Below are 27343 nucleotides of genomic sequence, written 5' to 3'. Positions count from 1 at the left end.
AAGAGACACATTCTCTCGTGGTTTGTTGTCCAATTTAAAAGTTGTCATTCTAGTTTGTATTGACTATATTTTATTTATTTTATTAAACCTGGCTCAGCCAAACATACAATAATGACAAAGCCAACTGGTTTTGATCCACCCCATGACATTAGGAATTCTGCTTTTTCGAAATTTACAAAAAGCCTGCCAGTACTTTGTGTTTTCATACAACAGGTATCCTTTTGTAACTTAAGTTCCTTTTGTAATTCTACAAAAATGTGACATGATGTAATATTTCTGAGCTCACTCTACCTGGTATGAATCGTTCTGGCTTTAAATAAAATGTTAACCTATTAATTTATCTGCACATGTGCACGTGCAGCAGGGGAAGCACTGCATTCTGGATGTATCGGCGAACGCTGTGCGCAGACTACAAGCCGCTCAGCTTCATCCCATCGCCATCTTTGTCCGACCCAAGTCACTGGAGAATGTCTTGTACGTACTTTCGAAAGCTCTCTATACATTTCAATAATCTGCACATCATGAAGGTATCTCTTATAATGAAAATGTTTGTGTGTGATGTGAACAGAGAGATCAACACTCGCCTGACTGAGGAACAGGCCAGGAAAGGAATGGACCGAGCCCTCAAACTAGAGCAAGACTTCATAGAGTGTTTCTCGGGTAAGATGGGAGCGTTTTTGTGTCTATATGATATCAACACACAGAAATGATGTGTACTCACTGAGCATGGGATTTCTAAATAGCCAATTGAGCACATGTACACTGTTTGTGGATTTCGGTTTGGATTATGGCATCACCAGATGGTAAACGTGAGTTAATACACTCGTGTGTTTGCACTCCGCTGTGCGTTAAGCTATTTAATGTGAAGTGGTGGTAAAAAAAACATACATCTTATGATAACAAGATTTTTGAAACAACAGATTGTCCATACTTTCGACTGATTGCCGGCGCTCATGTTCACACATCAGAGGGTTATAATATTTGCTTTTCACTATGCTTTTTCTCCTTTTTTTAATTGTTAAATGCCAACAAATGCAAATGATAAAACAAGCCTCCTCCGCAAAGATGAACTTTACTTTTTCATGTTCTTCCCGGCGGAGCTTGAAAGAGTTAAATGAGAAACACTCTGCTTCTGGGCGGGGGTGGGGGGGGGGCATTTAAACATTTAAGGGACACATTTAGGGCAAATCACAGCAGTCGACAGAATATGAATGATGGGTTTCCTCACAAATCTGGTGCTGTCTGCAATTTATAACGAATCACAAACAGGTGTCGGATGTGACATTTTATCAGCTAAGGAAACAATACGTGTGAGACTGAATAAATATGTGGGAGACTTTGTAGACATACATACATGATGTAAATGTTGTTTAACATTTGGATTTAACTTGATATTTACAATTTCACACATACATTCTCGATTATTCCTCTCATTGTGATGCATTCTGAAACACATCCTTTGTCTATCTCTCTGTTTACTCCCTTTTATTTCCATGCTCTCTCTTTTGTCTTTTCTCTCAATGTTCTTCTCTTCATTGTTTTTCCTCACATATCCTCCTGCAGCTGTCGTGGAGGGGGACAGCTTTGAAGAGGTTTATCACAAAGTAAAGACAGTGATCGAGGAGCAATCGGGGCCTTACATCTGGATCCCCACCCGGGAGAGGCTGTGATGCTGCACCCCTCCAAAATCCACCCCTTTTATCACAACCACCGACGACACCACCCTCCACCCTCACGGCCAGCCTCGCCTGCCTGTCTGTCTGTCCTCCAGCAAAGTCAGTGCTTTAGGCGTCACTGAGAATGACACAGAGAGACAAATGCATACCAAGACCAACACAGAGACTGAGACAAACACAGGAAGTGACACAGCGAGGCAAAGAGCGACCAAAAAAGAGACTCTGAGACAGATGTGAGCACAGCGATGTGTAATTAGACTGAAAATACTTAATCAGTATTCCACTCTTATGAGGCAGAACTGAGTATTGAGGCTCTGTTAACACTTGGCATCAAAATGCATCTTGGACAGCTTTAAATGCAGCTGTGTCTGCAGCTGAAAACTAGGCAGGCAAATGTCCTGTTGATTACGTGCTGCCAAACAACTCTGTGTGTACGCAGTTGCAGTTAAAAAGCAAAAAGGAAGCAAAATATAATCACAAGCGTTTTCCTTGAGAGATTTCAGATGCATTCTGATGCCAGGTGTGAACTGCAGTCTGAATTTATCTGGACATTAGGTCTGAACAGGGCTTGACAGAGAGCAGAGGGGGACCCAGCAGGGCGGACCCCGAGGTAGTATTAACACAACCTCACTCTCCCCACCCCTCTTAAGTCTCTGCCCCCATAAACACCATCATGCGCCTATGTCTGAGATGGAGGTGCTCAAAAAAATCAACTTTTTGTATCATCTCCTGGCTTTCTCTGCTCCTCCTCCTGTCGGCTCCGCCTTGTTTCGGAACAGGGAACGGGGAACACTGAGACCATCCTGCTGAGTCCCTCTAGACAACGTGTCTTTTTCTCGACAAAGAGTCCCTTTTTCTCGTGAATTTCCTCTTGGCTCTGAGCGTGAACTCCGAATAACACCTCAGTGACCGAGCCTGACACTTGCTCAATCACCCATGTTGAATATTGCGAGGCATTATTTAAAGGCAGTTCAAATTATTATAATGATTAAAAACTCATATGCTGAATTTGTGCATGCATCCTCAAAGACAATGGACACAAAAACAATGGTAAAAAAAATCTGACATAAAAAAATAAGAAAAAAAATGATGAAAGCAAAAGTAGGGTGTGTTCTCTTTCTCCACCTCCTTATTGTGGAGGAGTTTTTCAGCATGTCTCATGAAGGAAGAAGAGAAGAGAGACACGGTGATGAGTTAGGGAGTCCATAGGTGCTCCGACATGCAGTTTAGCCTCTGCTCTCTTACGCACACACACTCACGCAAACACACCCATGCACCAACACAAACACACGTGTAGAGATGTAACCTCAGCTGTAGCCTAGCACACTCCTCTACAGGGCAACTGGCTGCTCTGACCTGCTAGTCAGAATCCAGGATGAATGTTATCTCTCTAGGCACAAACAGCAGAGCTCCATCGCACCACAGCCGACTCACCCACCACTCTTCCAAAAGAACCCCTCAGCCGCAGACGTACACACTGTTTCCAGTGGCCGCAGTAAAAAGCCATGGCGTGTGTGTCTGTGTGTGTCTGCATGTGCGCGTGGGTCTCTGTGTGTGCACATTCATGTGTGGAAAGCTCCTGGGAGGAATAGGTCTTCTTTTATTCTCTCTCTTCCACTTTTTCTCTGCTTCTTTTCCCTCTTGTGTCTGCACAGATTAAAGATAAGTCATGTTTAACAAATAAATGGCCTATATATATAAATACAAGTATAAATATGAATATAAATATATATATATCTTTTTTATGGCAATTTCTAACGGGACTAAGTCTGTAAAAATCAACATCTCCAAACAATATTCCATTGATTCCTTTGGGTAATATTGCAGTTTGGTTGTTGAATTTACTCACACTCCCATTTTATTGTTGTAAAACGCAGCAAAAAGCAGAAATAACTGAACCGTTCAACGAAAAGTAGACCTCACACCAGAGCTTGAGCTGACACATTTGACACGCTCTTGTGTACGTTGAAAACCAATGGCAACACGTGTAGAATGCAGCTGTGTGTGTCTGACTGTGTGCGCGTGCATCTGTGTGTTTGCAGCTTGTGTGTGTGCGGGTGACAAGAAAGCGTGTGTCGTGTATAAACTATAAATGATACTATATGAGAATATCTATCCTTTATAACATCCACTGGTGGTTATAATGTATAATACATTAATGGGTGGTGTGCGTATGTGTGTGCGCCCGAGCGAGAGTGAGACATGCACATGACGATGTAGTGCAATACTGCTATGATGTTATGCAATGAAGATGGTTTTACGTGTCTAAGATTTAAAAAAAGTATTTATAAAGTTTGCACTGACGGCATTATATGCTACAGGTATCAGCGAGAAGAAACGATAGTGGATTCAAGGGTTTTATGAGCATGTGTTTGTATTTACTTATAATTTGTTCTGAATTATAAGAGTGAAGGTGGAAGTGACCATTCATATTTATTGTTTGTTTATTTTTGCTCACTTGCTTCTCTCAGCTCAGGGCTGAAGCCTGTGAGTGACAAGTATGAAGTTTTATGATTTATTATTTATTTAAGACTGTCACAGGTTTCATCTCAAGTCTGTATTTTTTTTGTATTTTTTTTCCACATTGACAGTGCTTTTGGGTCTCGGGCAGAGATGCTGTAAATATATTGGAGATGTTGGAGTGTTGTGTGGCTTTATATTTAGCCGTGCACACTGCTGAATTGACATGAGTACGGGATCTATCAGAGCCACAGCCCAGTTAAACTGCTCAAACACAGAAAAAACTACACACACACACACACACACACACACACACACACACACACACACACACACACACACACACACACACACACACACACACACACACACACACACACATTTCCGCACATGCATCAACATTTAGACATTGAGAGAATCACAGAAACACATGACAACACATCTATGAATGGAATAATATGTTTTCAATTTCTTTATTTGAGGGTTCAATGTATTTCTTAATATCTCTCTCAGCCATCGGTATCATAGTGTGATATTCCTTATAAAAATATATGAATTTTTACAGAAAAGACTGAATACAAAGTTACAACAAAGTCAACTGATGCAGAAAAATATATTTAACGATGACAATATCAAGCAAAATAAAATGTTCCAGTTCAGTGAAGCGCTTGTTGTAAATTAGCTATAAAATAATAAAATGAATTTAAAAATGCTTTCTGAAATTGGACTCTGCAGCCTTGTTTTTGTGTTTGTGTGTGTTAATGATTTGATGAGTAATAGTTCCACAGGTAAACGCCGCAGGAAGGCAAAAGTGCCACCAGGGGAGGGCACTCATTCTCCGTTTTCAGCTGCTTATACAAGCCCCTCTCAGCCGCATTTGCGCACACGAGCTGTGGCTCCTGTTTGCCGGGAGCTCCACCACCAACCCCTCTCATCAGGGGAACCATTTTCTCTTTAGAAAAGCACACAATGAGAATCCTTCCGTTTGATTGCGTGTGCGTGTGCGTGTGTGTGTGTGCGTGTGTGTGTGTGTGTGTGTGTGTGTGTGTGTGTGTGTGTGTGTGTGTGTGTGTGTGTGTGTGTGTGCGTGTGTGTGTGTGTGTGTGTGTGTGTGTGTGTGCGTCCGTGTGTGTGAGTGCGTGTGGCTGTGCGTGTGTCTGTGTGTGTGTGTGTGTGTGTGTGTGTGTGTGTGTGTGTGTGTGTGTGTGTGTGTGTGTGTGTGTGTGTGTGTGTGTGTGTGTGTGTGTGTGTGTGTGTGTGTGTGTGTGCAAAAACGCAGAGATTGAGACTGATGTGTGGGTGCAATGCTCATATTCCCTGTGCTACCCTCAGCTTGCGGCATGTTTTTATCATCCGTACAGTTTTTTCAAGGCATGGTCTGTGATTTAAGTATAAAGAAAATTCAACTAGTCCACTAACAAAACATTAAACCTTAGATTAGACCTTGTTGTTGCGGACACTGCTAATTTGACCAATTATTGTGAAGTTTCTGACATCATTTTTATGTTTTAGTAAGAATAAAACACACATTCATTAGGAAGTTTGATTTAGAGTAGATTAGATTAAGCTTTATTGTCATCTCTCAAGTGCTTAAAGGTGTGTAGGTAAGTTTGAGAAACCGGCTCGAGATACACTTTTTGTTATATTCCATGGAATGCTCTTAACATCCCGATAGCAATGAATATCTTAAGTGCTTTGACAAAAACTCCATCAAAAATGTCATCTGTGGAAGCCGTCCTGTAAAAAGCACGACCAATCATTTTAGCCAACCCGGCTAAAATAACTGGATGGCCTACCTGCCTGTCAGCCTTCCATCTGTCCACAAACTTATCTCGTGGCCCCTCATTGGTCATGTGCGTGTTAGTGTGTGTTGGAGGAGGGGCTCTGTAAGGAAGTGGCAGATTTGTTCCGGCTGTGTATTTTCAAATTCTAGCGCACTCGAGCTGGTTTCTCCAAAATTACCTACCCCACCTTTAAGACAACAAATTGCAGTTAGCATTATAACCAGAAGTGCAAAACAGCAGAAAGTGCAGAGTTGTTCAAGTATAATATAAATAGATATAGGCCTATATAACACATTCCAAAAGGAGTCATAGGTTAACATTTTCTCTTTTAAAATTCTACTTTAACAATAGACCCTTGAGAAAAATCCACCAGGCTGTTTAAACAGTTTGACATGTTACACGCTGTTCCAACCACCTGTTTAGGTTGTGAGGGAGGCGGAGGTATTTCAATCCTGAAAGTCATAACATAAATCACCTGGTGGACCACAGGAAGGCCTCTGCTGTATTATAACACCTGCAAGTGTAAGGCAGGATTTGACAGAGAGGGGAGAACATCCATCAAAGGTCATAAAGAGGATTTAAACCTGGAAACTGGTATGTATCTAAGGCCTTCAAATCCTTCAGGTTACTCCCATCCACATGTTTCTGCTCTCCTCTCTGCCTTTAACAGGTGTCAGCTCCCCACAGGGCAGGCCATGCATCTACCCACAATCTGCTGGGAGAAGGCAGTTGGATCCAAGAGCAAGACAGATGCTTCACAGATGGATTATTGAAAAATGTGCCAAAGTAATGTGGTTACTCCAAATGTAGAAGTTGATATTTCCTTCTAATTAAGTAACTTACTCAAACTCTCTTTCCAATCATTAAAGTGATTCATGTTTGGGGAAATCTTGAAACCCTGTGTGTCACAGATGTACGCACAATCCAATGCCAGCATACTGTTTTTTACTGCCAGGGAGGACAATCATTTCTAAAGTAAGGAGGAATTAGAAATGAATGCCTCCTAATGGTATACTCAAATCAAGCAAGGGATTAGAATCTAATTTAACTCCAAACACAATAAAGTGAGGAAGCTGGAAGAGTGAAATTAACGGGATAATTGGCAAATTGTTCAACTCCTGAAACTCTTATGGGGATCAAGGTGAAAGTCATTATGCATTGGTTCTATTTTTGTAATCATTTGCAGCCTGACTCCCAAAAAGCTGGTTCTGGAGCAGCTTCTGTTTGCTACTGAGTCCAGAGCTGAAGGGCTGGATCTGGATGAAAGAGCAGCTGATGTGTGTCACTGAGTGTTGGAAAGAAGAATTATATCCATCTCTTCAGAGCAACCTCAAAACTATAGATATGCTCCTGCACAAGAAAGCATTGTATTTCACTAGCTATCGCACACCTAGATGGTGTCACAATAGGAATGGACCATTACTGTGATATTATAGGACACAAATGATAATATCACATGCTTCAAATCTATCAGCCCATTAAATGGCCGTCATCAATGGGTCATTGATAAAGGAAGGGGTCCGAACATCTACAAGTAATAATAAAAATAATAATAATAATAATACATTACATTTATATATTTTCCTGGTGCTCAAAGCGCTTTACAAGCAAGTAAAGAAGAAAAACCACAACAAAAGTAAAACGTGCTAAACTAGGTGGAATAAGGGTGAGGGGTTAGTGGATTAGGAGTTGAAGGCAAGAGTGAAAAGGTGAGTTTTGAGGGATTGTTTGAATGATGTGAGAGTGTTAGTAGATCGGACGTGGCTGGGGAGGGAGTTCCGGAGTGTGGGGGAGGCTGCTGCAAAGGTCCTGTCGGTAGGTTCAGATAGCAGCTTATCATCCATTGACATGGTTCCTCACTAATGCGAATGCAATAATGCGGATCTTTTTTGGCTGTGAAAATGATGAAGAGACCAAAGTAGTCTAATGTGTGTCCCATGTGAAATCGAAAGTCAATGTTGCGTCATTTTAATTGATGTAGGCTTCATAAGCAAGTGGCAAACATACATTATTTTCGGTACCACTTTACAGTAAGACTACCCTTATAAAGGGTTTACTAATAGTTTGTATTTCATTTATTAATTAGGTTGTGAACACTTTATAAATCATTAATAAACTTTTATAAGACATGAGATAAACAGGGCACCTGTGACCGGTTGCTTGCCAAATAGTGAGCCTACATTTATCTGTACTGATCAGTCTTTTATTGGTTTATCTTACTTTGTCTTCTTCATCAGCCAGCATCCTTGGTATCTGTTGGTCACTGATTTGCTTTCCCCCCCCCCCCCTTCCATCTTGATGTTTCGTGGCATCTCTTATGACCATTTATGAATGAGTTACTACCATTTATAATTGGTAAAAGGGAGTTATAACACGCTTACCTAATACACATTGTTCACATGAAATGCAAAGTAAGATGCAAAAGAGCCAAGCAAAATATTTTATTCACACATGATGAAAATTAGGACCCAAAGTAATGACTGTTTAGTATACACATAATTAAACATAAAAGTTTTTCTCAGACATATATTAAAGACTTGGTAAGACATAATGGTACTCAGAGACTGGAAAGGTTTTGTGTATATTCTTGACAACCCGATATCACGGCAAGACGTGAACATGTGACGATTTACCATGCTGAGAGACGTGAAGATGTCACGACTTCGTCCCTTCAAACATGACAGTTACACGGTATTGTTAACCCATGTTAACCAGTGGAGAAATAACCGGAAATGCCAAGCAAATGCTACCCCGACAGTCGGTTGTCCTTTGTAAGGCTAGTCTTATTGTAAAGTTACATTGCGCAACAAACATAGGTATACTCTTTTAACACATGATATTTTTTATACTCCTTAAACTTTGGTGCTGAAACCTGACAAATTGAAAACTTGCTGGTTTTTTTAAGCATTAAAGTGAAAACAGCTCATTTAGTGGCCTTTTAACAGCAGTATTATCATTAATGTAATTTTCTATTAATATCCCGATAATATTGTTGTGAATCATTTAGGCTATGATAAACATGTAGCGAAACTGATATTATGAATCACCTCCAAGCCGATATTCTTTCATCTTGAAGGCCAACCAAACAGATCAATCATCCCTGGACTTTGTGTATAAGATTATGAGTTATTGTGCGCAGTGAATAAGTCCACATGTGTTTTTCTTTATAAAATCTAGGATGATTGTACAGCAACCCATCGCGATTCTGTAAATGAGTTCAAAGACTGCAACAGGAACTGTTAGCCAGACTTTGTAGAAACATTTCAATCCGTCTACCAAACTCTTTGGCTACACAGGAAGTTGTCAGCACCGTTTGTTAGCTTCATTACAACATGACAGCTACAGCCTGCAGTACAGGATCAAACAAAGATCCTTCCCATGTTCATATTTTATTATTCATTTGAGCCTGCTGCGCCTTTTACTCGCCGATTCTTCAACCCTCTCTTTCTTTTTGCTTCTCCCCTCACGAGGTCACAGCTGGCATCCATCAAACTGTTAGTGTAGGACACCGTGAGCTCAACACTTTTGTTTATACCCTCTGCTCCGGAGGATGTCACGTTGTGTGCTTTAGGGCTTTTTATCCACACTGACTGCATAGAAGATTTCAGATTGGTGTGCGCAGGGTGTGGTGCCGGGTGCTGTTAAGATGCTGCTTTATGCCTTTTGAATAGAACTGCCTTTTTAAGTTCATGGACAAAGATAAATACAGACTCTTGTGGTTTTGTGCCAGAGCTCTCAGATTGATGTTGGATTAAGCCTAATGGGTTCTTCTGCCTTTTTCTGACTATTAAAGGCTTATTATGATAATCTGTCAGAAATAAAACACCACACTGTAGCCATACCTGCCACAGTAGATATTTATATTCAGAAATTAAGTGAGAATCAATTGGGTAGAGAGTTGAAGTGTGTTTACTTCTGTTAAAAAAATTCAAATCTTTGCTCATTCCGTTAATTAAAACATGGCATCTTGGCTTCAAAGGAGTATAACCTTCTGGAGTTAATATTCATCAACCAAGAACTTAATGGAAAATGACAAGTGACAAATATTTTGGCTATTCACAGAGAAGTTTCATCAACCAGGGAAATGACAGGGATTTTAAAATACAACCTTCTGGTGTCACTTTATAAGCTGCATCTGCAAGGGCAGAGATTAGCCCACGAAGGATTATAATGTCACCTGGGCCAAATGCACACTTTCATTTTGTAGCACGTCATCTGAAAAGGATGATGGCATATAGGAATATGCCACAGAGAATTTTTTAATGATTTAATGTTACACAAAATACACAGAGTTAACAGATGAGAGTCTGTTGGGGGAAGAGATGATGCAAACATGACAACATTCTCCAATATATGGAGAACATTGGAGGCAGTGCTTCTGTTCTTTCTCTGTGTAGTGACAAAACAGAATCAGAAATGAAAATGCCTACTTGTTATGTTGGGAGTCAAGACGGGAGCTCCTGCATTGTTCCACAAAGCCACCAAGATTGAAAATGTTGTTGTTTTACTAGTTGCTTCTGGCATGCTGTCAGACTCGTTATATGTTAAGGGTTTGAATGTATTGTGCCAAAATGACTATTCTAAGTTGTTGCTATTCCCAAACCAGTATGGATGCAATTTTTCATTATTTTTAAGGTCATCTTTCTATGCAATATGGAAAAAACACTACATTCCCAGGGGTGTGTAAGAAGGGGTGGGCTATTGATGCAGGGTCATTGGTGGCTCCTCATCCTGTCCATGTTTCCAAATGCCCTTGAGCAAAAGTACAGAATCCAAAAATCGCTCACAATGTGTCTGTGGTAAGAATCTACAGCCATGTTAGTGTTTCTGTGTGGCTGTACTGAAGCACCACGTATGTGACAATGTCATTGCTAACATGCTGATTTTGATCAGGTATAAAGTAACCATCTTATGTTATTGTATTGACAAACAGTTATTGATGCTAATAGTTAAGATATTAAACTGCCTGATGAGAATATCATTTTAGATATGTTTGACCATGAAACAAATATCAGACAAACTAACACTGACAATGGTTATATAAATAAAAATAAAAATGTGGATCAATCCTGAGGTGGACATAAATATCTGAACCATATGTTATGGCAATTCATCTATATTTGTTGAGACGTTTCATATGAAACAACAAATGTCAACCTCATGGAGGAGCTAGAGTAAAAGTGTATTACACTGTAAAATCTGGGATTGGGGTCAATTAATATTAAATAAATAATACCAAGTAAATTATACACAATAGAAATGACTTTGTGTCGTTTGGAATCACATTAAGCTAAATTCAAACAATTTTGAATTATTTATTAATTGCATTTTACTTAGCTTTGCTTCAATAAAATCAGCTGTGGATTACTGAGTAGAAATTAATGTTATATTTTTAGTAGCGTCAAAAATGCAAAAATATTGATACAGTTTACTCATAGGGAGGTTGTGAGTTCTACTGCCTTTACACTTCCGCCCAGGCATTTTGCGCCACATGGTCATGTTCATCGTGCGTCTGCCACACTTCACTTCGTGACTGCCAGTTTACCAAAGGTAAGACCTGCTTTATTGTTGTTAATTAACACACATTTTTTAAATGACGTTGCTGTTGCAGTTGAACATCGTTTTGTGTTACTCTTAAGTTACCAAACATGCCAACTCTACTGGATTTGTATTGCTAAACCAACTTTTCAAATGTAGCTAACGTTAGCATTAGGGATTCAGTCAGTCTGTGTTTTCTTTGTCTCGACTAAAAGCATTGCAAGGAGAAAAAAGGTCGGTCCTATGTGACAATTTATTTTGATGTTCTTGATATTTAATCCTTATGATGACCTTTTAAGGTGCCAGCTAATGTTTGTGTTGACTGTTTTACCAAATTCAATGAGGCACTATTTGCATGTGCATTGCTCAGTAGCATGTGTATAGGCTAAACCAACTTTTCAAATGTAGCTAACGTTAGCATTAGGGATTCAGTCACTAAAATGGCATAACACCGGCGCTAACAGTTAGTTCCCCCGTCACCGCCACCGCTCGTGACACGTGAGTGAAGAGTTGTGTCACCCAACGGGCAATAATCTTATTATCATACATCCATGGTAATAATGGATTGTGGCGGAGATTTTATGAAAAGGTCTAACGCAACCACTGATTTGTATAGGCCTACTCAGCAACGCAATGCCACAGTTTCTCAGTGAGGCTCCGGTGTTGAAATGTCTGGGAGTTCTCATTCATAACACTCCGTTCGATGTCTCACTATGGGATGCGCCTCATCGCGGAGCAAACAGAAGCATCAATCTCATTACGCCAATCCTGATTGGCTGGTGGTCTTGACGTCAGCGTCAGGGAATCCACCCACCCTATAAGTAGCCTGCGCCACATCGCAGCGTCATTCAAAAACTTCTTCTCGCTTCAGAGCACATCTCGATAGATCGGTAGCCGGGCTAGCTTAACAGTCCACAGACTGAACCCAAAGCTAACTTTCGGTCGACGGGCACTCGCCGGCTACTTTTCTGCTTCGCAAGAAGACTGTTAATCTACCTCGCCGTTTCTTTCTTGGAAATAAAGGTAAGGTTTTGATTTTTCAAGCTAGTAACACACCTGTTGCTAGCTTGCCTCCCCTCACTACCGAAACCACGGTAGCGATGACGTTTTTTCTTTTTCTCTCTCACACCAGAGGAGAAGAAGATAAAAAAGGTATTAACACACCAGTTAATATTCTTTGAGAATAAAAATCTACACCGTCGCTTTTTCTTAACTACAGGTTGTAAAAAAAAAAATTCTCAGCAACGTACCTGTTACAAGCGGGTCCTCTCCACGCCGTCACCACGGCAAACAAGATGGACGCTTCTCTCCCTCACACCAGAGGAGTCAGGGACTCGGATGCTCGGCTCTGCGGCTGCGGGTTGAAGATATCAGGCACAGACTCAACCCAGGTCTGCTCGTCCTGCCTCGGGCTGGAACACGCCCAGGAGGCTATCGATAACCCCGGCTTGTGCGGGCATTGTGCCCGCTTCACCATCAAGAGCCTCCGCCGACGGCTAGCACGCCAAGCTAGCTTGTCGGGACAGGACCCCCTCATGTCCGCTGATTCGCCGGCCGGCAATCAAGACATGGGGGCGTCCGCCGCAGAAATTGAGCCCCGCGCTGTGTCAGGCTGGGGCCCGGTGGCGGCAACAGCCGCGAGAGCGGAGCCCCGCGCTGTGTCAAGCTGGGGCTCCCAACTGGATCTCACCATGGTCTCGCCCGCGGAGGATGTCCTGGAGTTGGACTACATGGAGGACGAAGAGGATGCCTCTGAGTTCCTCCTGTCCGACTCGGATGAGCAAGAAGATGATATCTTCGTGTCGTCAGCTCAGGCTGCAAAGCCGGGAGTGATGGCTGCTCTCCCGGGCGATAGCACACCAGTTCGCCCTGTCTGAGCATGGACCTGCAGGCCGTGTGTCAATGCGCCGCGTCCAGGCTGGACATCCCATGGCCGGAAATGGCCAAGGAGACCTCCAGGTCTCGCTACGAGGGGAAGAATTTGCCCCAAGCAGCGAGGACAAAGAGGCAGCTCCTTCCAGTCTTCCCGGAAATGCTGGACAAGGTGTCGGTCTCGTTGAGAGACCGCCCCTTCAGTAATAAGGCCCCAATCCAGGGTGCCTCCTCCCTGGACTGTGATGGTATGGAGAGGCTCGGCCTGCTCCGCATACCGCCCATGGAACCGCTGGTGGCAGCCCACCTCCAACCGAGGCTGGCTGCAACACCGAGCAGGAACCCCACGCTACCGGTGAAGGCAGACCGATTCCAGTCAGCGATGACGGAACGGGCCTATAAAGCCGCAGCGTTGAGCGGAGCTCTGCGAGGACCTGTCGAGCAAACCTGGGCCGGCCGTGTGGGACGAGATCGCAGCGATCACAGACATTTGCCTCCGTGTGCAGCGCTGTGCAGTCCAGGCCACGGGCAAAGTAATGGGCATAATGGTGGTACAGGAGAGAGCCAGGTGGCTCAACCTGACCAACCTCCCAGACCGGGAAAAGGAGGATGTTCTCGACATGCCTATCGTTCCCGAGGGTATTTTCGGCTCCGCTCTAGTCTCGATGCAGCGAGATGTGAGTCAAAAAAGAAGGAAGACGAGGCCCTCCACCTCTGTCTCCCCCGAAGGGTCCAGCCGCTACCTGCAATGGTCTCGCGGCAGTCCTTCGCCCGAGTTGCCTCACGTCCTGCCCGGTTCAAGATACCGAGGCAGCAGAGGCCACAGCCCGCCCCGAGTCCCCAGCCCAGGCAGGAGACGAGGACGAGCTGGCCGAGAAAATCTCTGGTTCCGGCAGCAGCCGTTCAGGCACAGCCGACCCAGATTTTCAGCCACCAGACAAGGAAGAAGAAGCGGGCGGCCTGACAGCCTCCTCTCCTCTCCTCGGTGACAGAGCTGGAAGTTCCCTGTTCCCCAGCTTCAGATGTGTTTTCGGGGTGCCACCATGTCCCCATTTTCCCGCCGCCTCGAGTGATGCCAGAACGTCATCCTCAAGTTCGCGCCAGAAGGGAAACGGACTTAGTACCAGAGACAGCGAGTTCCGCTATCTGCCTAAGTCACAAAAACACATGTCACAAATACCATTGTTTTCAAATAAACAATTTTCCACTGTCACATCCAGGCTTCAAGCCGAGGGCGCGGTCCAAAAAAAATGAAAAGAAAAACAATAAAAACAATAAACAGTCTGTCACCTATCCCTTTTTTGAGAGCAGCTACGGCCTCTCTCAAAAGGCGGATAATAGACGGGTCTGTGAAGGCACCACCGCCACACGCATGCGCAGTGTCGGCTGGGGTTGTCAACCTGGGGTACCACCGTGTTCAGACACTAAAGGGCCCCATAACACAACAAATAGAGACTCAGAGGGAAAGAGACGTGACATCTCTGCTCGCTTTAAGGAGCGAAAGGTGGAAAATGCTCACAGCTTCTGCTTGGGTTTTCAAGACAGTAAAACGGAGCTACAGGCTCCAATTCGCTGTCACCCCCCCCTCGCTTCTCGGGCATTCTGTATTCACAAGCCCGGGTAGAGTCAGCCCATATTCTGGAGCGAGAGATTCTCTCGCTACTAGAAAGAAGGCTATATCTATAATACCCGCCGAGCAGAGTCAGAGCGGCTTTTATTCCAAGTATTTCCTTGTTCCCAAACGGGGAGGGAACGGAATCCGGCCAATACTAGATTTGAGAGCTCTGAACAAATATCTCAAAAGATACAAATTCAGAATGCTCACTCAAACATCTCTGCTACGTCTCGTGGGACAAAACGAATGGTTCACATCAGTCGACCTGAAGGATGCGTATTTCCACATCCCAGTATATTACCCACACAGGAAATATCTGAGGTTCGCATTTCAGGGTGTCTGCTACGAGTACAGAGTACTTCCCTTCGGTCTGTCTCTCAGTCCAAGAGTGTTTGTACGATGTAGGGAAGCCGCGATAGCCCCGTTAAGACAACAGGGTATTCACCTGGCAACCTACCTGGACGACTGGCTGCTTCTCGCACAGTCGGAACAGGGGGCTATTACGCAGACAAATGTCCTCGTAAAACACCTGCTCGACCTGGGTTTCATAATAAACACAGAAAAGAGCATGTTGTCCCCAGCCCAGACTGCACTGCGCCACTGGCTGCACCCGACTTTTCTAGTACGGGGCGTGCCTATGGGTGCTGTTCTATCGCGGAAGGTGGTCACCACCGACGCATGTCTGACAGGCTGGGGAGGTATTTACGAAGGTCGACCGATGAGGGGTCTCTGGAGCAGAGACCTCCAACGGTCGCACATAATTTACCTGGAGCTTTTAGCGGTGTTCCTCACCCTGAAAGGCTTTCTACCTTTTCTCAGAGGACACCATGTCCTCGTGAGGACAGACAATACGACCACAATATCGTATATAAACCGTCAAGGGGGTTTGCGTTCTCTCCAGTTACACATGCTGGCACGTAAACTGATCTTGTGGAGCTGCGGTCGTCTCCTCTCTCTGAGAGCGACGCACATACCAGGAGTGATGAACCTCGGGGCAGACCTGCTGTCCAGAGGTGCACCACTATATGCAGACTGGACTCTACATCCAATGGTTGTGAGTCAGCTGTGTGTGCGTTATGGCCGAGCCGCGGTAGATCTGTTAGCATCAAAAGAAAATGCTCATTTTCAGCTGTTCTTTTCAATGCGCGATCTAAACGCACCGTTAGGCGTGGACGCGCTCGCGCACGTTTGGCCTCCGGTCCTCCTGTACGCATTCCCACCCCTGGCTCTGATACCCCCAACTCTGGCCAGAGTGAGAGAACATAGCTCCGCACTGGCCTGAAATGTACTGGCTGGCGGAGATTTATCAGCTGCTGTGCGGACAACCGTGGCAGCTCCCCCTACGCAGGGACATACTGTCTCAGGCGGGGGGGACAATCTTTCACCCACACCCGGAGCGCCTGGCCATCTGGGCCTGGCCCGTGAGTGGTACAATCTGAATACCGTGGGTCTCCCGCAGAAGGTGATAAACACTATTCAGAGTGCAAGAGCTTCCTCCACCAGGTCTCTCTATGACTGTAAGTGGAGGGTGTTTGAGGAATGGTGCTTTCAAAAAGGGCACACCTCTTTTCAATGTCCTGTTGGGCTGATTTTATCATTCCTACAGGACCTAATTGATAAACACAGAGCTTTTTCTACGATCAAAGTATACCTGGCTGCTATTGCTGCATGCCATGTGGGCTTTGAGGGTAAGACGGCTAGCCAACATCCTTTGGTCTGCCGTTTTATGAAGGGAGCTCAAAGGCTCCTCCCTGTTTCCAGGTCACTGGTGCCCTTATGGGACTTGACAGTGGTTTTAGATGGGCTCACTCGACCTCCATTTGAATCCCTGGAAGGAGCTGACATGAAGCACCTGTCACTGAGGACAGTGCTGTTACTGGCCCTGGCATCCGCCAAGCGAGTCAGTGATATTCATGCGCTCTCTGTACATCCTTCTTGCACTCAGTTTGCACCGGGGCAAACGAGAGTGTTGCTGAAGCCCAACCCTGCCTTTATACCTAAGGTGGTTGGTTCATGTACCCGAATTGACATTGAGGCATTTCCTCCGCCGCTGTGTTGCTCCGGGGAACAGCGGCCAAATTTGCTGTGTCCAGTTCGTGCTTTACACACTTATATGGACAGGTCAAAAGAGTTTCGTTGTAGTGACCAACTCTTCATATCCTGGGCTAACCCTCAGAAGGGCAAGCCTGTTACCAAGCAACGGCTCTCCCACTGGATTGTGGAAGCGATTGCTTTGGCCTATACGAGTCAGGGTTTGCAGGCACCAACGGGCCTGCGTGCTCATTTGACTCGTGGTCTGGCTACATCCTGGGCTTTGTTCAAGGGTGTTTCCATCCAAGACATTTGTGCAGCAGCGAGCTGGTCCTCGCCGCTCACTTTTGTCCGCTTTTACAGGCTAGACGTCTCTGCTCCCAGTGTGGCCCGAGCAGTGCTGGGCCCCGTGTTGAGTCAGAGCTCTAACTGTTAAGTTCTGGTTGGTTTGGTGATTTTCGAGATAAGCTTGTCTGGCAATACGGGAGCTTCAATATCCCATAGTGAGACATCGAACGGAGTGTTATGAATGAGAACTATAGGTTACTTACGTAACCCCAGTTCTCAGAGTAACATGTAGTGAGATGTCTCACCAGACGGCCCTCCTTGCTATGGTGAAGCGAGAAGAGGTGCTTATTTTGAATGACGCTGCGATGTGGCGCAAGCTACTTATAGGGTGGGTGGATTCCCTGACGCTGACGTCAAGATCACCAGCCAATCAGGATTGGCGTAATGAGATTGATGCTTCTGTTTGCTCCGCGATGAGGCGCATCCCATAGTGAGACATCTCACTACATGTTACTCTGAGAACTGGGGTTACGTAAGTAACCTATCGTTTTCGCTTTGCGTAGTGCGCAGTCCCACAAGGTGCATGCATATCTCGGGGGGATGCATAATGTGTCTAAGTAGTTTTAACTCGTGTTTATGAGGCTACTTAGTCCTTTAAACAATATGTACTTAAACAATATCCTAAACCTCTTCTGCCCCTTACCCCTGTACCTATAAATGGATGTTCTCTTATTGTTCTCTTGTGGTTAAAGACCAAGAGATATGTGTGGCCTTACATCTGATACAAGGATGTCTCCAAACTATGTAGTTGTATTACAGCTAGCTATGTTTAGTGTCCCTTGCACATCAAATCATAATGTATAATATTTGATTAAGTGCTATAAACTGTTTTTTTATTTGAGTGTAAGAACAATGTAAACAATGAATGTTGCCTTTTGAAAAAGTTTTGGGGTGATTTTTGTAGTATGGAAATGTAGTGGTATTAAAATGGTCATTTTAATATTAAGAGAGAAAAGATAGCAATTATCCTTAAACAACTTATTTATTATATCACCAGCTACGGAAACCTCATGTTCACTTGTTTAACTTTTTAAATGAGAAAGATCACATGTTTGAAACACGTGGTGTAACAAATGTGCATGATAAATAAATAAAAATAAAAAGTATATATATGATACCTTTGTGACAATGTTTGTTAATTATTTGTATCGTATGTGGAAAAACAAGTGTTGACTTAAAGTGTTTGTTTAGCAACTTCTAAGATTGTAATGTTTGATTTGAAAGTTATGTGTTTGTTAAATGTGACTTCATCCAATGGAATTAAAGGTAATATGAATTTCGTTTCAGGCACATGAAGAATTGTGGAGTATTATCAAAGGTATGTTTCACACTTGCATGCCATAATACAACATTTCAAGAAAATGGTTTTGCACAGTTTGTTTTGCAATACAAAATGTGGTTATTACAGTATTTCTATCAACTTTTGTTTGTTAAAAAGCACATTTACTAGAGCTTTGATCGTCATTGATTTTCAAAACCTGTAGGCCTAGTGCAAACCTTAATTTGAGTTTAAAACAGCAGCAAACATAGAACTACTTACACATTATTTCTCACAGATATGCATATAAGTAAGCTAATATTACACATGGTTTGTACATACTTTAACACAGCCTAATTTCCATATACATATATTGTTATAGGTTGATATTTATATGTATAATGTAACACCAGAAAAAAAGTTTATTGTGAAAATTCTTTTAAATGTCTAAAACAAACTTTAAGTTTTAAGATTTATGCTCAAGATTTCAAAAACCAAAATGAAAAGTTTCTTGTCTCTGGCATGTCAATGTGTAATTATTAAATCCATAAGGGAGGTTAATTGTATCACCAAGTGAAATAGGCTTTTTTGTATTACCTTAGGTCATGACCTATGGGATGGCAGTGCAAGACTTTGTCTGCCACAAAGGGGAATCTACTCAAGCATTACAGACTCAAATGACAGCATTGTAGCTAGGGATGTCCCGATCACCTTTTTTTGCTCCCGATCCGATTCCGATCATTTGATTTTGACAATTTGCCGATACCGATTTTTCCCGATCCGATCTTTATGCAATGCATTAAGAGAAAAAAAAGAAAAAAAGCATTCAAGTTGTCCCTTAAGGTTATTTTTTTTATTTAAATTGGATATTCTATCCAACATGGATATAGCTTCTTTTTTTCACAGCAGCATTGGATCAGTTCAGTTGTGCAGCATTGGATCAAAACAAAATAAAGCTTTCAGTACTCGTTAGCTTACTGCTACAATTAGACACTGCGCCCTGCCCACTCTGTTGCCAGATTTGAGAGAAATAAGCAACCAGGTCTGAAAACAAGCCCCAAAGAAGCAACACATACATGATGTTGTGTAATTTGAAACCAAAACTAAGGCCTCAGGATGACTTTAAGACTTGAACATGGTCATTTTTGTTTTGTAACATTGAATACAAAAATAAAAAAAAGTATTTATTAAAAAAAAAAAAAAATCCCGATCCCCGATTTTTTTCTCCCGATTCCGATCTTTTGAAAATCACGTGATCGGCTCCGATCCCCGATCACGTGATCAGATCGGGACATCTCTACTTGTAGCTATTTGTAATATGTTATTTACAGCATTGGTTGGTTGGGGTTGCTTTTAACACTGCATACTTATTGAAAAGATATGTCCGGTGTACATAAACTTGTTAGATTGTATGCCAACAGCTTAACTGACATTTGTCATTTACTGATGGGTTTCTGTTTTTGTTTTTTAAATGGAACTCTTATAGTATAAGTAATGAGCAATAAAATAAGGTAATGTTTATTTTTAAAGTAACAGACTGAGACACTCGCAGATAAGGCAACATTTTCTGTAATAAAGCACTGGGTGATATGATGTGTTTCATTCAAATTAAACCATGTTTATTTTTTATTTCAGACTCCAAGCAATCCCAACATCAACATCACAAGAGATGTTGTCATTCGCTGTCTGATGGTTTACCTTGGGGAAAGTACTGATCAGCTCTTAAAAGAGTATGATGTAAGTGTATCTCCCTCATCTCTCTCTCTCTGTCTTCTCTCCTGGTATGTCTTGGCAAGGTCTAATCATAAAATAAAATGATAAATATTTTTCACAGAAATGATTGGCAAGCTACTGAGTTTCATAGTTTTGTTGAGTCATGTTAGAGATCATCGCTTCTGTGTCAGTGTGAAATATAATTTTCTTGGATATGTCTATTCTTTTTTTAAATACATGTTTACGTGGTCCTAAAGGTTTCTTCCTACGAGCTATTCTAATAGCAGCTGAAAGACACTTTAAATAAGAGAACAAGCAGGATTGATCCAGTTGCTGTAATTGACTTCAATCTTCAGAGATGGTCTTACAGTGAATTATCAAGATTGGTTGACCGGTGACAAGCTTTTGCTAGTAAATGTAAAATAAGATATTCATCAATACACAGGTTTTATTTATACATTAAAAATACCTATGGATTTATTTCAATTTCAAAACATTTGACTCAATTCAGACCATCATTTATGTTGTAATTAAATTGTTGTTTGTTGTTGGTGAAATAATCACCTAATTCTTAACTTAGCTGGGATAAAAATATGCTATTGCCAAAGGCCTTATGTTCTATTTTTCTAAAACACTGATGTAATTAGGGAGCATTCATTCCAAGTTTTCTTATCCAGTAAGTTGTAAGAAATTTGGTAAATTGTTATATATGAAATATCACCTTCTCCTTTGGCGGAACATTTTGACATATACAATGTTTTTGCAATTTCAGGATGCAGATGAAGACAGCGCGTCACAGGACCTTGCTGTTCAAGGGATGGCGATCTACAGCATCAAGACAAATGCTTCAGAGGGTTCCCATGACATCGGCCTTGTTGTAGAGGGCATCAGAGTGCTGACTTCTCAGGGGACCATTCCAAGGGCTTTCTGCATGCTCATTGGGATCGCATATGCAGTCAATCTTGCTAAAGTACACGTTCGAAGCCTTCCAGAAACTCTTTCTCGAACTGGACTGTTCAAAGCTGTCCCCAAAGTTGAACAGCCTGAAAAATAAGCTTCTTGCTTGAGAAAAATGGTTATGTCTCCATCAAAAATGGCACATGGTTACCTTCGGCGTTTTGTTAAAAGTTTGAGTCGTTTGTTCCTGTTTATTTAAGGACGCCCCTTTCGAAGGATACTGCATGGGTTTGTCTATGGCCTTAGTGGGCTCCTGGAAAACTGAGTTAAAACAGTGTTAAAGGTGGTTGTTAAAAAAATCCAATTAACCATACTTGTTTAAAGAGAGTGGCATCGTGTTTTCAAATCACTATTTGCACAGGCAACATTTCTTGTACCTTTTAGTGCCACTGTAAATCAGGATGTGAATACGAGATGTTTTCAATGTAGACTTTTAATATGCATAGTAATATTTAAATTCAATTTTTTTTGATGATTTTTCAATTAGACCCATTTTTACAAAAAGTGAATAAGTAATATATGAAAAGAACAAGCCCTTTTTAAACAGCAGATTAGTAAACAGGTGGAATGAATAACAAACAATGGCTGCATTCCATTTAGGTGAGCCAGTTTCATCGTGGCTCTACCTTTTGTCTAGTTTTCTCACTGACTAGCTCATCAAATGGAATGGAGCATAGTTGATGTTATTGTTTACACCTCTGCTTTGACAGGCAACGATTATTGTTGTGAAAATGGTGTATAACCTTATCAGAATCCAACTTCATTTACCATGTCATATTTTTATTTATTTATTTGAACTGTTTAACCAAAGTATTTAAATTGTTATGCCCACAAGGAACTGGCAGTGGTTATAGGTCATCAGGCATTTAAAAAACAATATACAGTCACATCCATGTTTTAGCATTTTGCAGTTTTCAAAACAAATATATGGTATTTTTATGTAAAGTTGCAAAAAACGATGTTTAAATAAATGTTTGCCTGTACGTTAAATGCATTGTCATGTGATGACTGTACTTTAGTAAACTGTGGCACTAAGAAAGCAGAATATTGAGTAGATAAGACATATAATTATTGTGGCAACAAAGTGACAATTAATAGTATTGAATAGAGTTAAAGTAATTTTTCATCAATTAACACAACTAATTTATGTTAAGGATAATATTGGCACTGTAATTGTGTTGAATTAAGAACCAATGTGCTAAAATATGAATAGTTATACCTTATTTTATCTAGTAAATCCAAATCATTTTCAGCCAGATATTCAGGAGATGTAAATCCATTTCCTCCAGTTAATTAGTAAATCTAAACAATTTGTACTATAAAAAATTGTAAATACAAATACAATTTCAACAGATATTTAATAAATCTAACTTACTTTTGCTCAGATACTTGGTTAATAAAAATCAAATTTCCTCATGAAATTGATTTGGATTAACTAAATATATGTTGCCTGTTTAACTAAACATTTGGGCCACTATTAGTTAATCCAAAACATTTTAATTGTTTTTTAGTTAAGTTGTACTTATTTTTCTTGTTTAAATGTAGTCAATTTATTCAATAATTTTAATCAAAGTTGTTGAACTTAAATTCTACTAATTATATTAATTGTCACTTTGTTGCCTCAATTTTATTAAGTAACCAATGGTCTTATTTTTAGGGTGTATGCTTGTTGGAGTTTTACCTTTCCTTTAGTGTGGGACTCTCCCACGCACGGCATGCCCCCCGGCCTGAAACGCCTCCATTGGACTCCTTTGTATTTTTCCGTGACATAATAACATCAATATGTAACATGCACGCTACTATTGGATAGCACTCCAACACATTGTACTTGATAGGCTAAGGGGCGGGATATCTCGAATAGGGCTTTCACACCAACGCGATTCCCGTTCTAGCTCCGTGCTAAAGCTTTTCTGGTTCGGAACCGTTTTTTCTTTTCAGCCCCCGTTTTGTTCACACCGCCCAGAGCCCGACTGGTGCTGCCGCTGCTGCGTCATGACGTCACCGTTACGTCGCTGATTTTCTCCCTAACGGCGTTATGGTGCTCACTACAACAACAACAACAACAACAACAACAACAACAACAACAACAACAACAACAACAACGGGGGACTGCGTCGGGTCGATGGTCGTGTTGCTTTTAATCATACGAAGCCAGGTTAAATTAAATAAAGAATTCTCCAACCTTATACTTTTCTCCAGAGTGCCGTGGTTCCTTATTTATTAATGTGTTTCAGCTGCATTTACCGACCGCTGCAGTGCTGCTCTTCCACGGGAGTTTATTCTCCCGTTAGCTCCGGGTTAGCTAATACTTTAGAGCGGCCGCAGTAAAGTATTCACTGTCTGACTGTCACACAAGCAGCTGATACATATCCCCAATTCCCCTTAAGTATGTGTGTCAGTCTGAATTGACGCTGTTTGGCATCACCACGCTGTTATTAAAGTTTCTCTGGTATAAAATGGGTGATGTTAGCATAGCAACCGAAGCTAAACTGACTACTTGTTGTTGCTATCCTATTGTGGCATAAGCCGTTTTCTACAGGCACATTTTACCGGCGTATTTTTCATTATGATTCAACTTGTGATAGTCGGACATGACAACTAGGGATGTTAACGGTTAATCGACTATCGATTAATTGTCGAAAAGAATTTACTCGATTAAATTAAATTAATTGTGACTAATTGAACATTGTAATCTAAGACCGTTTCCCACAGGACGTACTTGAACGTGACCCGAGATTCTCGCGAGCCGCTAGAGCTAGACCTGTCACAAACTTGAGGCGGCAAAAAAACTAAAACAAACAATGATGAGGCGGTCAAAACGGAGTGGAGTGTGGGAGCATTTTAGATTAATTAACGATGAAAAAGACGCACAATGCAAACTTTGCGGTGCTACATTTAAATACAACAGCTCTACAAGTTCGTTAAGATACCACCTGAACAACTTGCATGTAACGTTAGCCATTCCGTCGCCTTCACAACCTACAATTGCTGCTGTGCTGGGAAGGCGAGTATGCGACCAAAGAAAAGCAGACGGCATTACTCAGAGAATTTGCGGGATGATTGAAAGAGATATAATGCCAATTAGCACCACCGAGGCCGAGGGATTTCGGGAGCTGACACAATTCATGGAGCCAGGATATAACATCCCTTCGCGAGCGACCGTGACTTCCAACTTGGAAGCACGCTACGAAATTAAGAAGGCTAAGCTAAAAGCATGTTTGTCCGCGGCTAATGTGGCTCTGACGACGGATTGTTGGACAGCACTGACTACAGAAAGCTACATCACGATTACTTGCCACTATATTGAAAACGACTGGCAGGTAAAGTCGGCAGTCCTTCTTACGGAGAGCTTATCCGAGAGACATACAGCTGATAATTTAGCTGCCAAACTGAACCAGGCTGTGGAGTCATGGGGACTCACCGGCCGTGTAGTAGCCTGTGTGCACGACAACGCTCGGAACATTGTTTCAGCAAACAACCCCGCACGAGTCAGTTGGAAATCAGTGTGTTGCTTTGCTCATACTTTAAATCTGGCCGTCAATGACGGATTCGCTGCTGCTGGTGTCAACCGAGTAATTGGAGCTGCTGGCAGGCTGGTCAAGCACTTCAATCACAGCACACCAGCAACGAAAGCGCTAGAAGCAAAACAAAGACAAATGCAGCTACCAGCTCATCGGCTCATTCAGTCCTGTAAGACCAGGTGGAACTCTGTACATGCGATGTTTGGCAGACTCGTAGAACAGCGATGGGCCGTGTGTCCTGTGCTAACAGACCGCTCAGAGACCAAGCTTTCAGATGCGAGGACGCTGGAGTTGAGAGACGACTTCTGGCAGCTTATGGAGGACATAGCGCCAGCACTAGAGGCTCTCCAATGTGCAACTACTGTAATGTCAGCAGAGACGGAGGTATCCATATCCAACACGTACCCCATCACATTTAGTCTGATTAACACGCATCTCAAGATGGCAAATGGAGACAGCAACAGAGTGGCGGAATTCAAATCTAAAGTGCGCACTTCGTTGGGGGAACGGATGAAGGTAAGCTATGGCCATTAATTAATTAAACTCTTCGATCACATTTGAGCTATATAACAGATTATGGGGTGAATCACTTATCACCAACACATTGTCACAGTGTAAACTGCGTTTTTATGCAGTTGTACCCTTGTCATGTCAAACCTTATTAAATAAAACTCTAATGCTAGCTTTCTCCTTTATTTAATTTTAACAGGTTGAGTCTGAAGACCTCACATCAACAACACCAATGATAGCAACGATGCTGGACCCACGGCATAAGCACCTGGGATTTCTAAGCCCAGCAAGCAGGATCTCAGCTAATACCAAACTGCTTGAACTGGCTATGGAAGAACATGTGGACTCCACATCAACAAATGAAGCCACCACTGGAGATGATGTGCCAGTCCAGGGAGCTACACTTCAGAGACACACTTCTGCTATGACTCTTCTACTGGGTGAAAACTATACCACCAGCAGCAACGATGACATTAAAGAGGAAGTGGACATGTTTCTGAAGGATGCCTCACCACTCCTTGATTCCAGTCCCACAGAATGGTGGAAAGTCAATGAAGGAAGATTTCCGAGGCTGGCAAATGTGGCACGACGATATCTGTGCATACCGGGCACGTCTGTCCCATCAGAACGTGTATTCTCAGCAGCTGGCCTGACTGTAAACAGGCTGCGCACACGACTTACTCCTGACCACGTTAATATGCTTATTTTCTTGAACAAAAATAGAGGGGTCTAGGTCAGGAGCCTATTCAAAACACATTGAGACAGGAATGTTTTTGTTTCAGGAGAGGTAGCCTATATCTTCATTTGACTGTTCTAAGGGTCGCCCTCTAATGTTACTGTCACCTTCCTCAGGGATGATTTAAGTTGTGTTCAGAATATATTTGAAGTTTCCAGGGCTAGTTATCTTACTGTTACCTTTCTCAGACCAAAGGGGATTATAAATGCTGCTGCTAATGTTTCAAGTTTTACATATGTAGTTAACCAGATTATAATGTGTAGGCTTAATATTGTGTAGGCTAGGCCTACCCATATTGTTTAGATTTCTATTTAAAATTAATTTTATTTTGCTTAATGTTTCACATGCGACAGGTGAGCCAGTGCACAATTATTTTTTTATGTATTTGAATTTTCTGTGCTTAATTTATTTTGTTAAACTACATAAATGCCATTATCTGCACATTATCCTAACTGGTACAATAAAACATCAATTGTGCAATATAGCATGCATTTTTATTCAGTAAATAAGCAATATTTAGCTTTTTATGTTAAAGACACTATCGATACAGTGAGAAATTTACATTCTCAGGAAAAAAGCCGTTTATATCAGTTAATCGTTAATCGATCGATAAGGTCAATCAACTAATGATTAATGAATTAATCGATAATTTGCATCCCTAATGACAACCTTTGCAGCCCATGTATTGATTCTATCCGATAGCTGCTATAATAGAAAACAAAACGTCTGCCTGCTCTCCACAATGATCAATAACAGCGAACGGATGGTCAAAGTAAGGTACAAATAAACAGAATCACACTAAGCCTGGTTAGTGTTGCCTGACTTTATAAAGTGTTTTTTTTTTTGGGTGCTTGAAACTAACCGGATTCCGGAGCTTAGAGCCGGCTCCGCTGCGTTGTGAACAGGAAAAAACGTTGCTTTTCAGGCTCTAGCTCCGAACCGGCCCTGTAACCGCATTGGTGTGAAAGCCCCATAAGTGGTTGACATGTCACATTAGAGCCGGCCAGCTAACCAATCAGAGCAGACTGGGCTCTGGTTTCAGACAGAGGGTGAAAATAGGTGCTGCAGCACAGGCAGTATGAGAAAAATAAAGAGCTTTGTTAACATGAAAGCATGTACACATTTCACAGTAGAGGCACATAATACAAATATGAACCTGTAAATGAACATGATAGGGGCCCTTTTTTTTTTGAAAGATCCAGGAGCCATGTCTGTACAAGCTTTTAGATATTTCACTGGATAAGTGAAAACTTCGACATGCTGGTGGAAATAAAAAGAGACAGTCAATCACCAGAGTAAAATGCATAAAACTGAGATGACAGTC

At 42.1% G+C, this 27343-nt stretch overlaps 2 protein-coding genes and 1 long non-coding RNA gene across 9 annotated transcripts in view; all 3 read left to right on the top strand.

The window, feature by feature from the left end:
• Positions 1-4858, top strand: part of dlg4a (discs, large homolog 4a) — a 66284-nt gene extending 61426 nt beyond the window's left edge. For all 7 annotated transcript variants that reach the window (XM_079651712.1, XM_079651710.1, XM_079651711.1 and 4 more), the window contains 3 exons: positions 362-474; positions 569-660; positions 1564-4858. In XM_079651712.1, coding sequence (XP_079507838.1) covers positions 362-474; positions 569-660; positions 1564-1670 — 312 coding nt within the window. In that variant the 3' untranslated portion in view covers positions 1671-4858. The remainder of the gene's footprint in view (positions 1-361; positions 475-568; positions 661-1563) is intronic.
• Positions 4859-11404: 6546 nt separating this feature from the next.
• On the top strand, positions 11405-22143 carry LOC307020390 (uncharacterized protein). The gene is made up of 4 exons (XM_079651718.1): positions 11405-11470; positions 18612-18642; positions 20218-20319; positions 21068-22143. The coding sequence occupies exons 2-4, from the start codon at positions 18616-18618 to the stop codon at positions 21347-21349; spliced, it is 411 nt and encodes a 136-aa protein (XP_079507844.1). The 5' UTR covers positions 11405-11470; positions 18612-18615; the 3' UTR covers positions 21350-22143.
• A 2933-nt stretch (positions 22144-25076) lies between these two features.
• Positions 25077-26501, top strand: LOC307020391. The gene is made up of 2 exons (XR_013802861.1): positions 25077-25289; positions 25483-26501. It is a non-coding gene; the product is annotated as an uncharacterized lncRNA (long non-coding RNA).
• The last annotated feature ends 842 nt before the right edge of the window (positions 26502-27343 follow it).

Source organism: Notothenia rossii (assembly GCF_949606895.1).
Source record: "Notothenia rossii genome assembly, chromosome: 9".
Taxonomy (NCBI): Eukaryota; Metazoa; Chordata; class Actinopteri; order Perciformes; family Nototheniidae; genus Notothenia; species Notothenia rossii.
The sequence above is the reverse complement of the archived record's forward strand: the minus strand, read 5'-3'. Positions and strand labels throughout refer to the sequence as shown.

Bases quoted from the DNA above. Each gene is read 5' to 3' on its own strand.
- LOC307020390 (XM_079651718.1), top strand. From the start codon at position 18,616: ATGAAGAATTGTGGAGTATTATCAAAG. The intron at 18,643-20,217 runs GTATGTTTCACA...TTTTTATTTCAG, and splicing joins ATTGTGGAGTATTATCAAAG to ACTCCAAGCAATCCCAACAT. The intron at 20,320-21,067 runs GTAAGTGTATCT...TTGCAATTTCAG, and splicing joins AGCTCTTAAAAGAGTATGAT to GATGCAGATGAAGACAGCGC.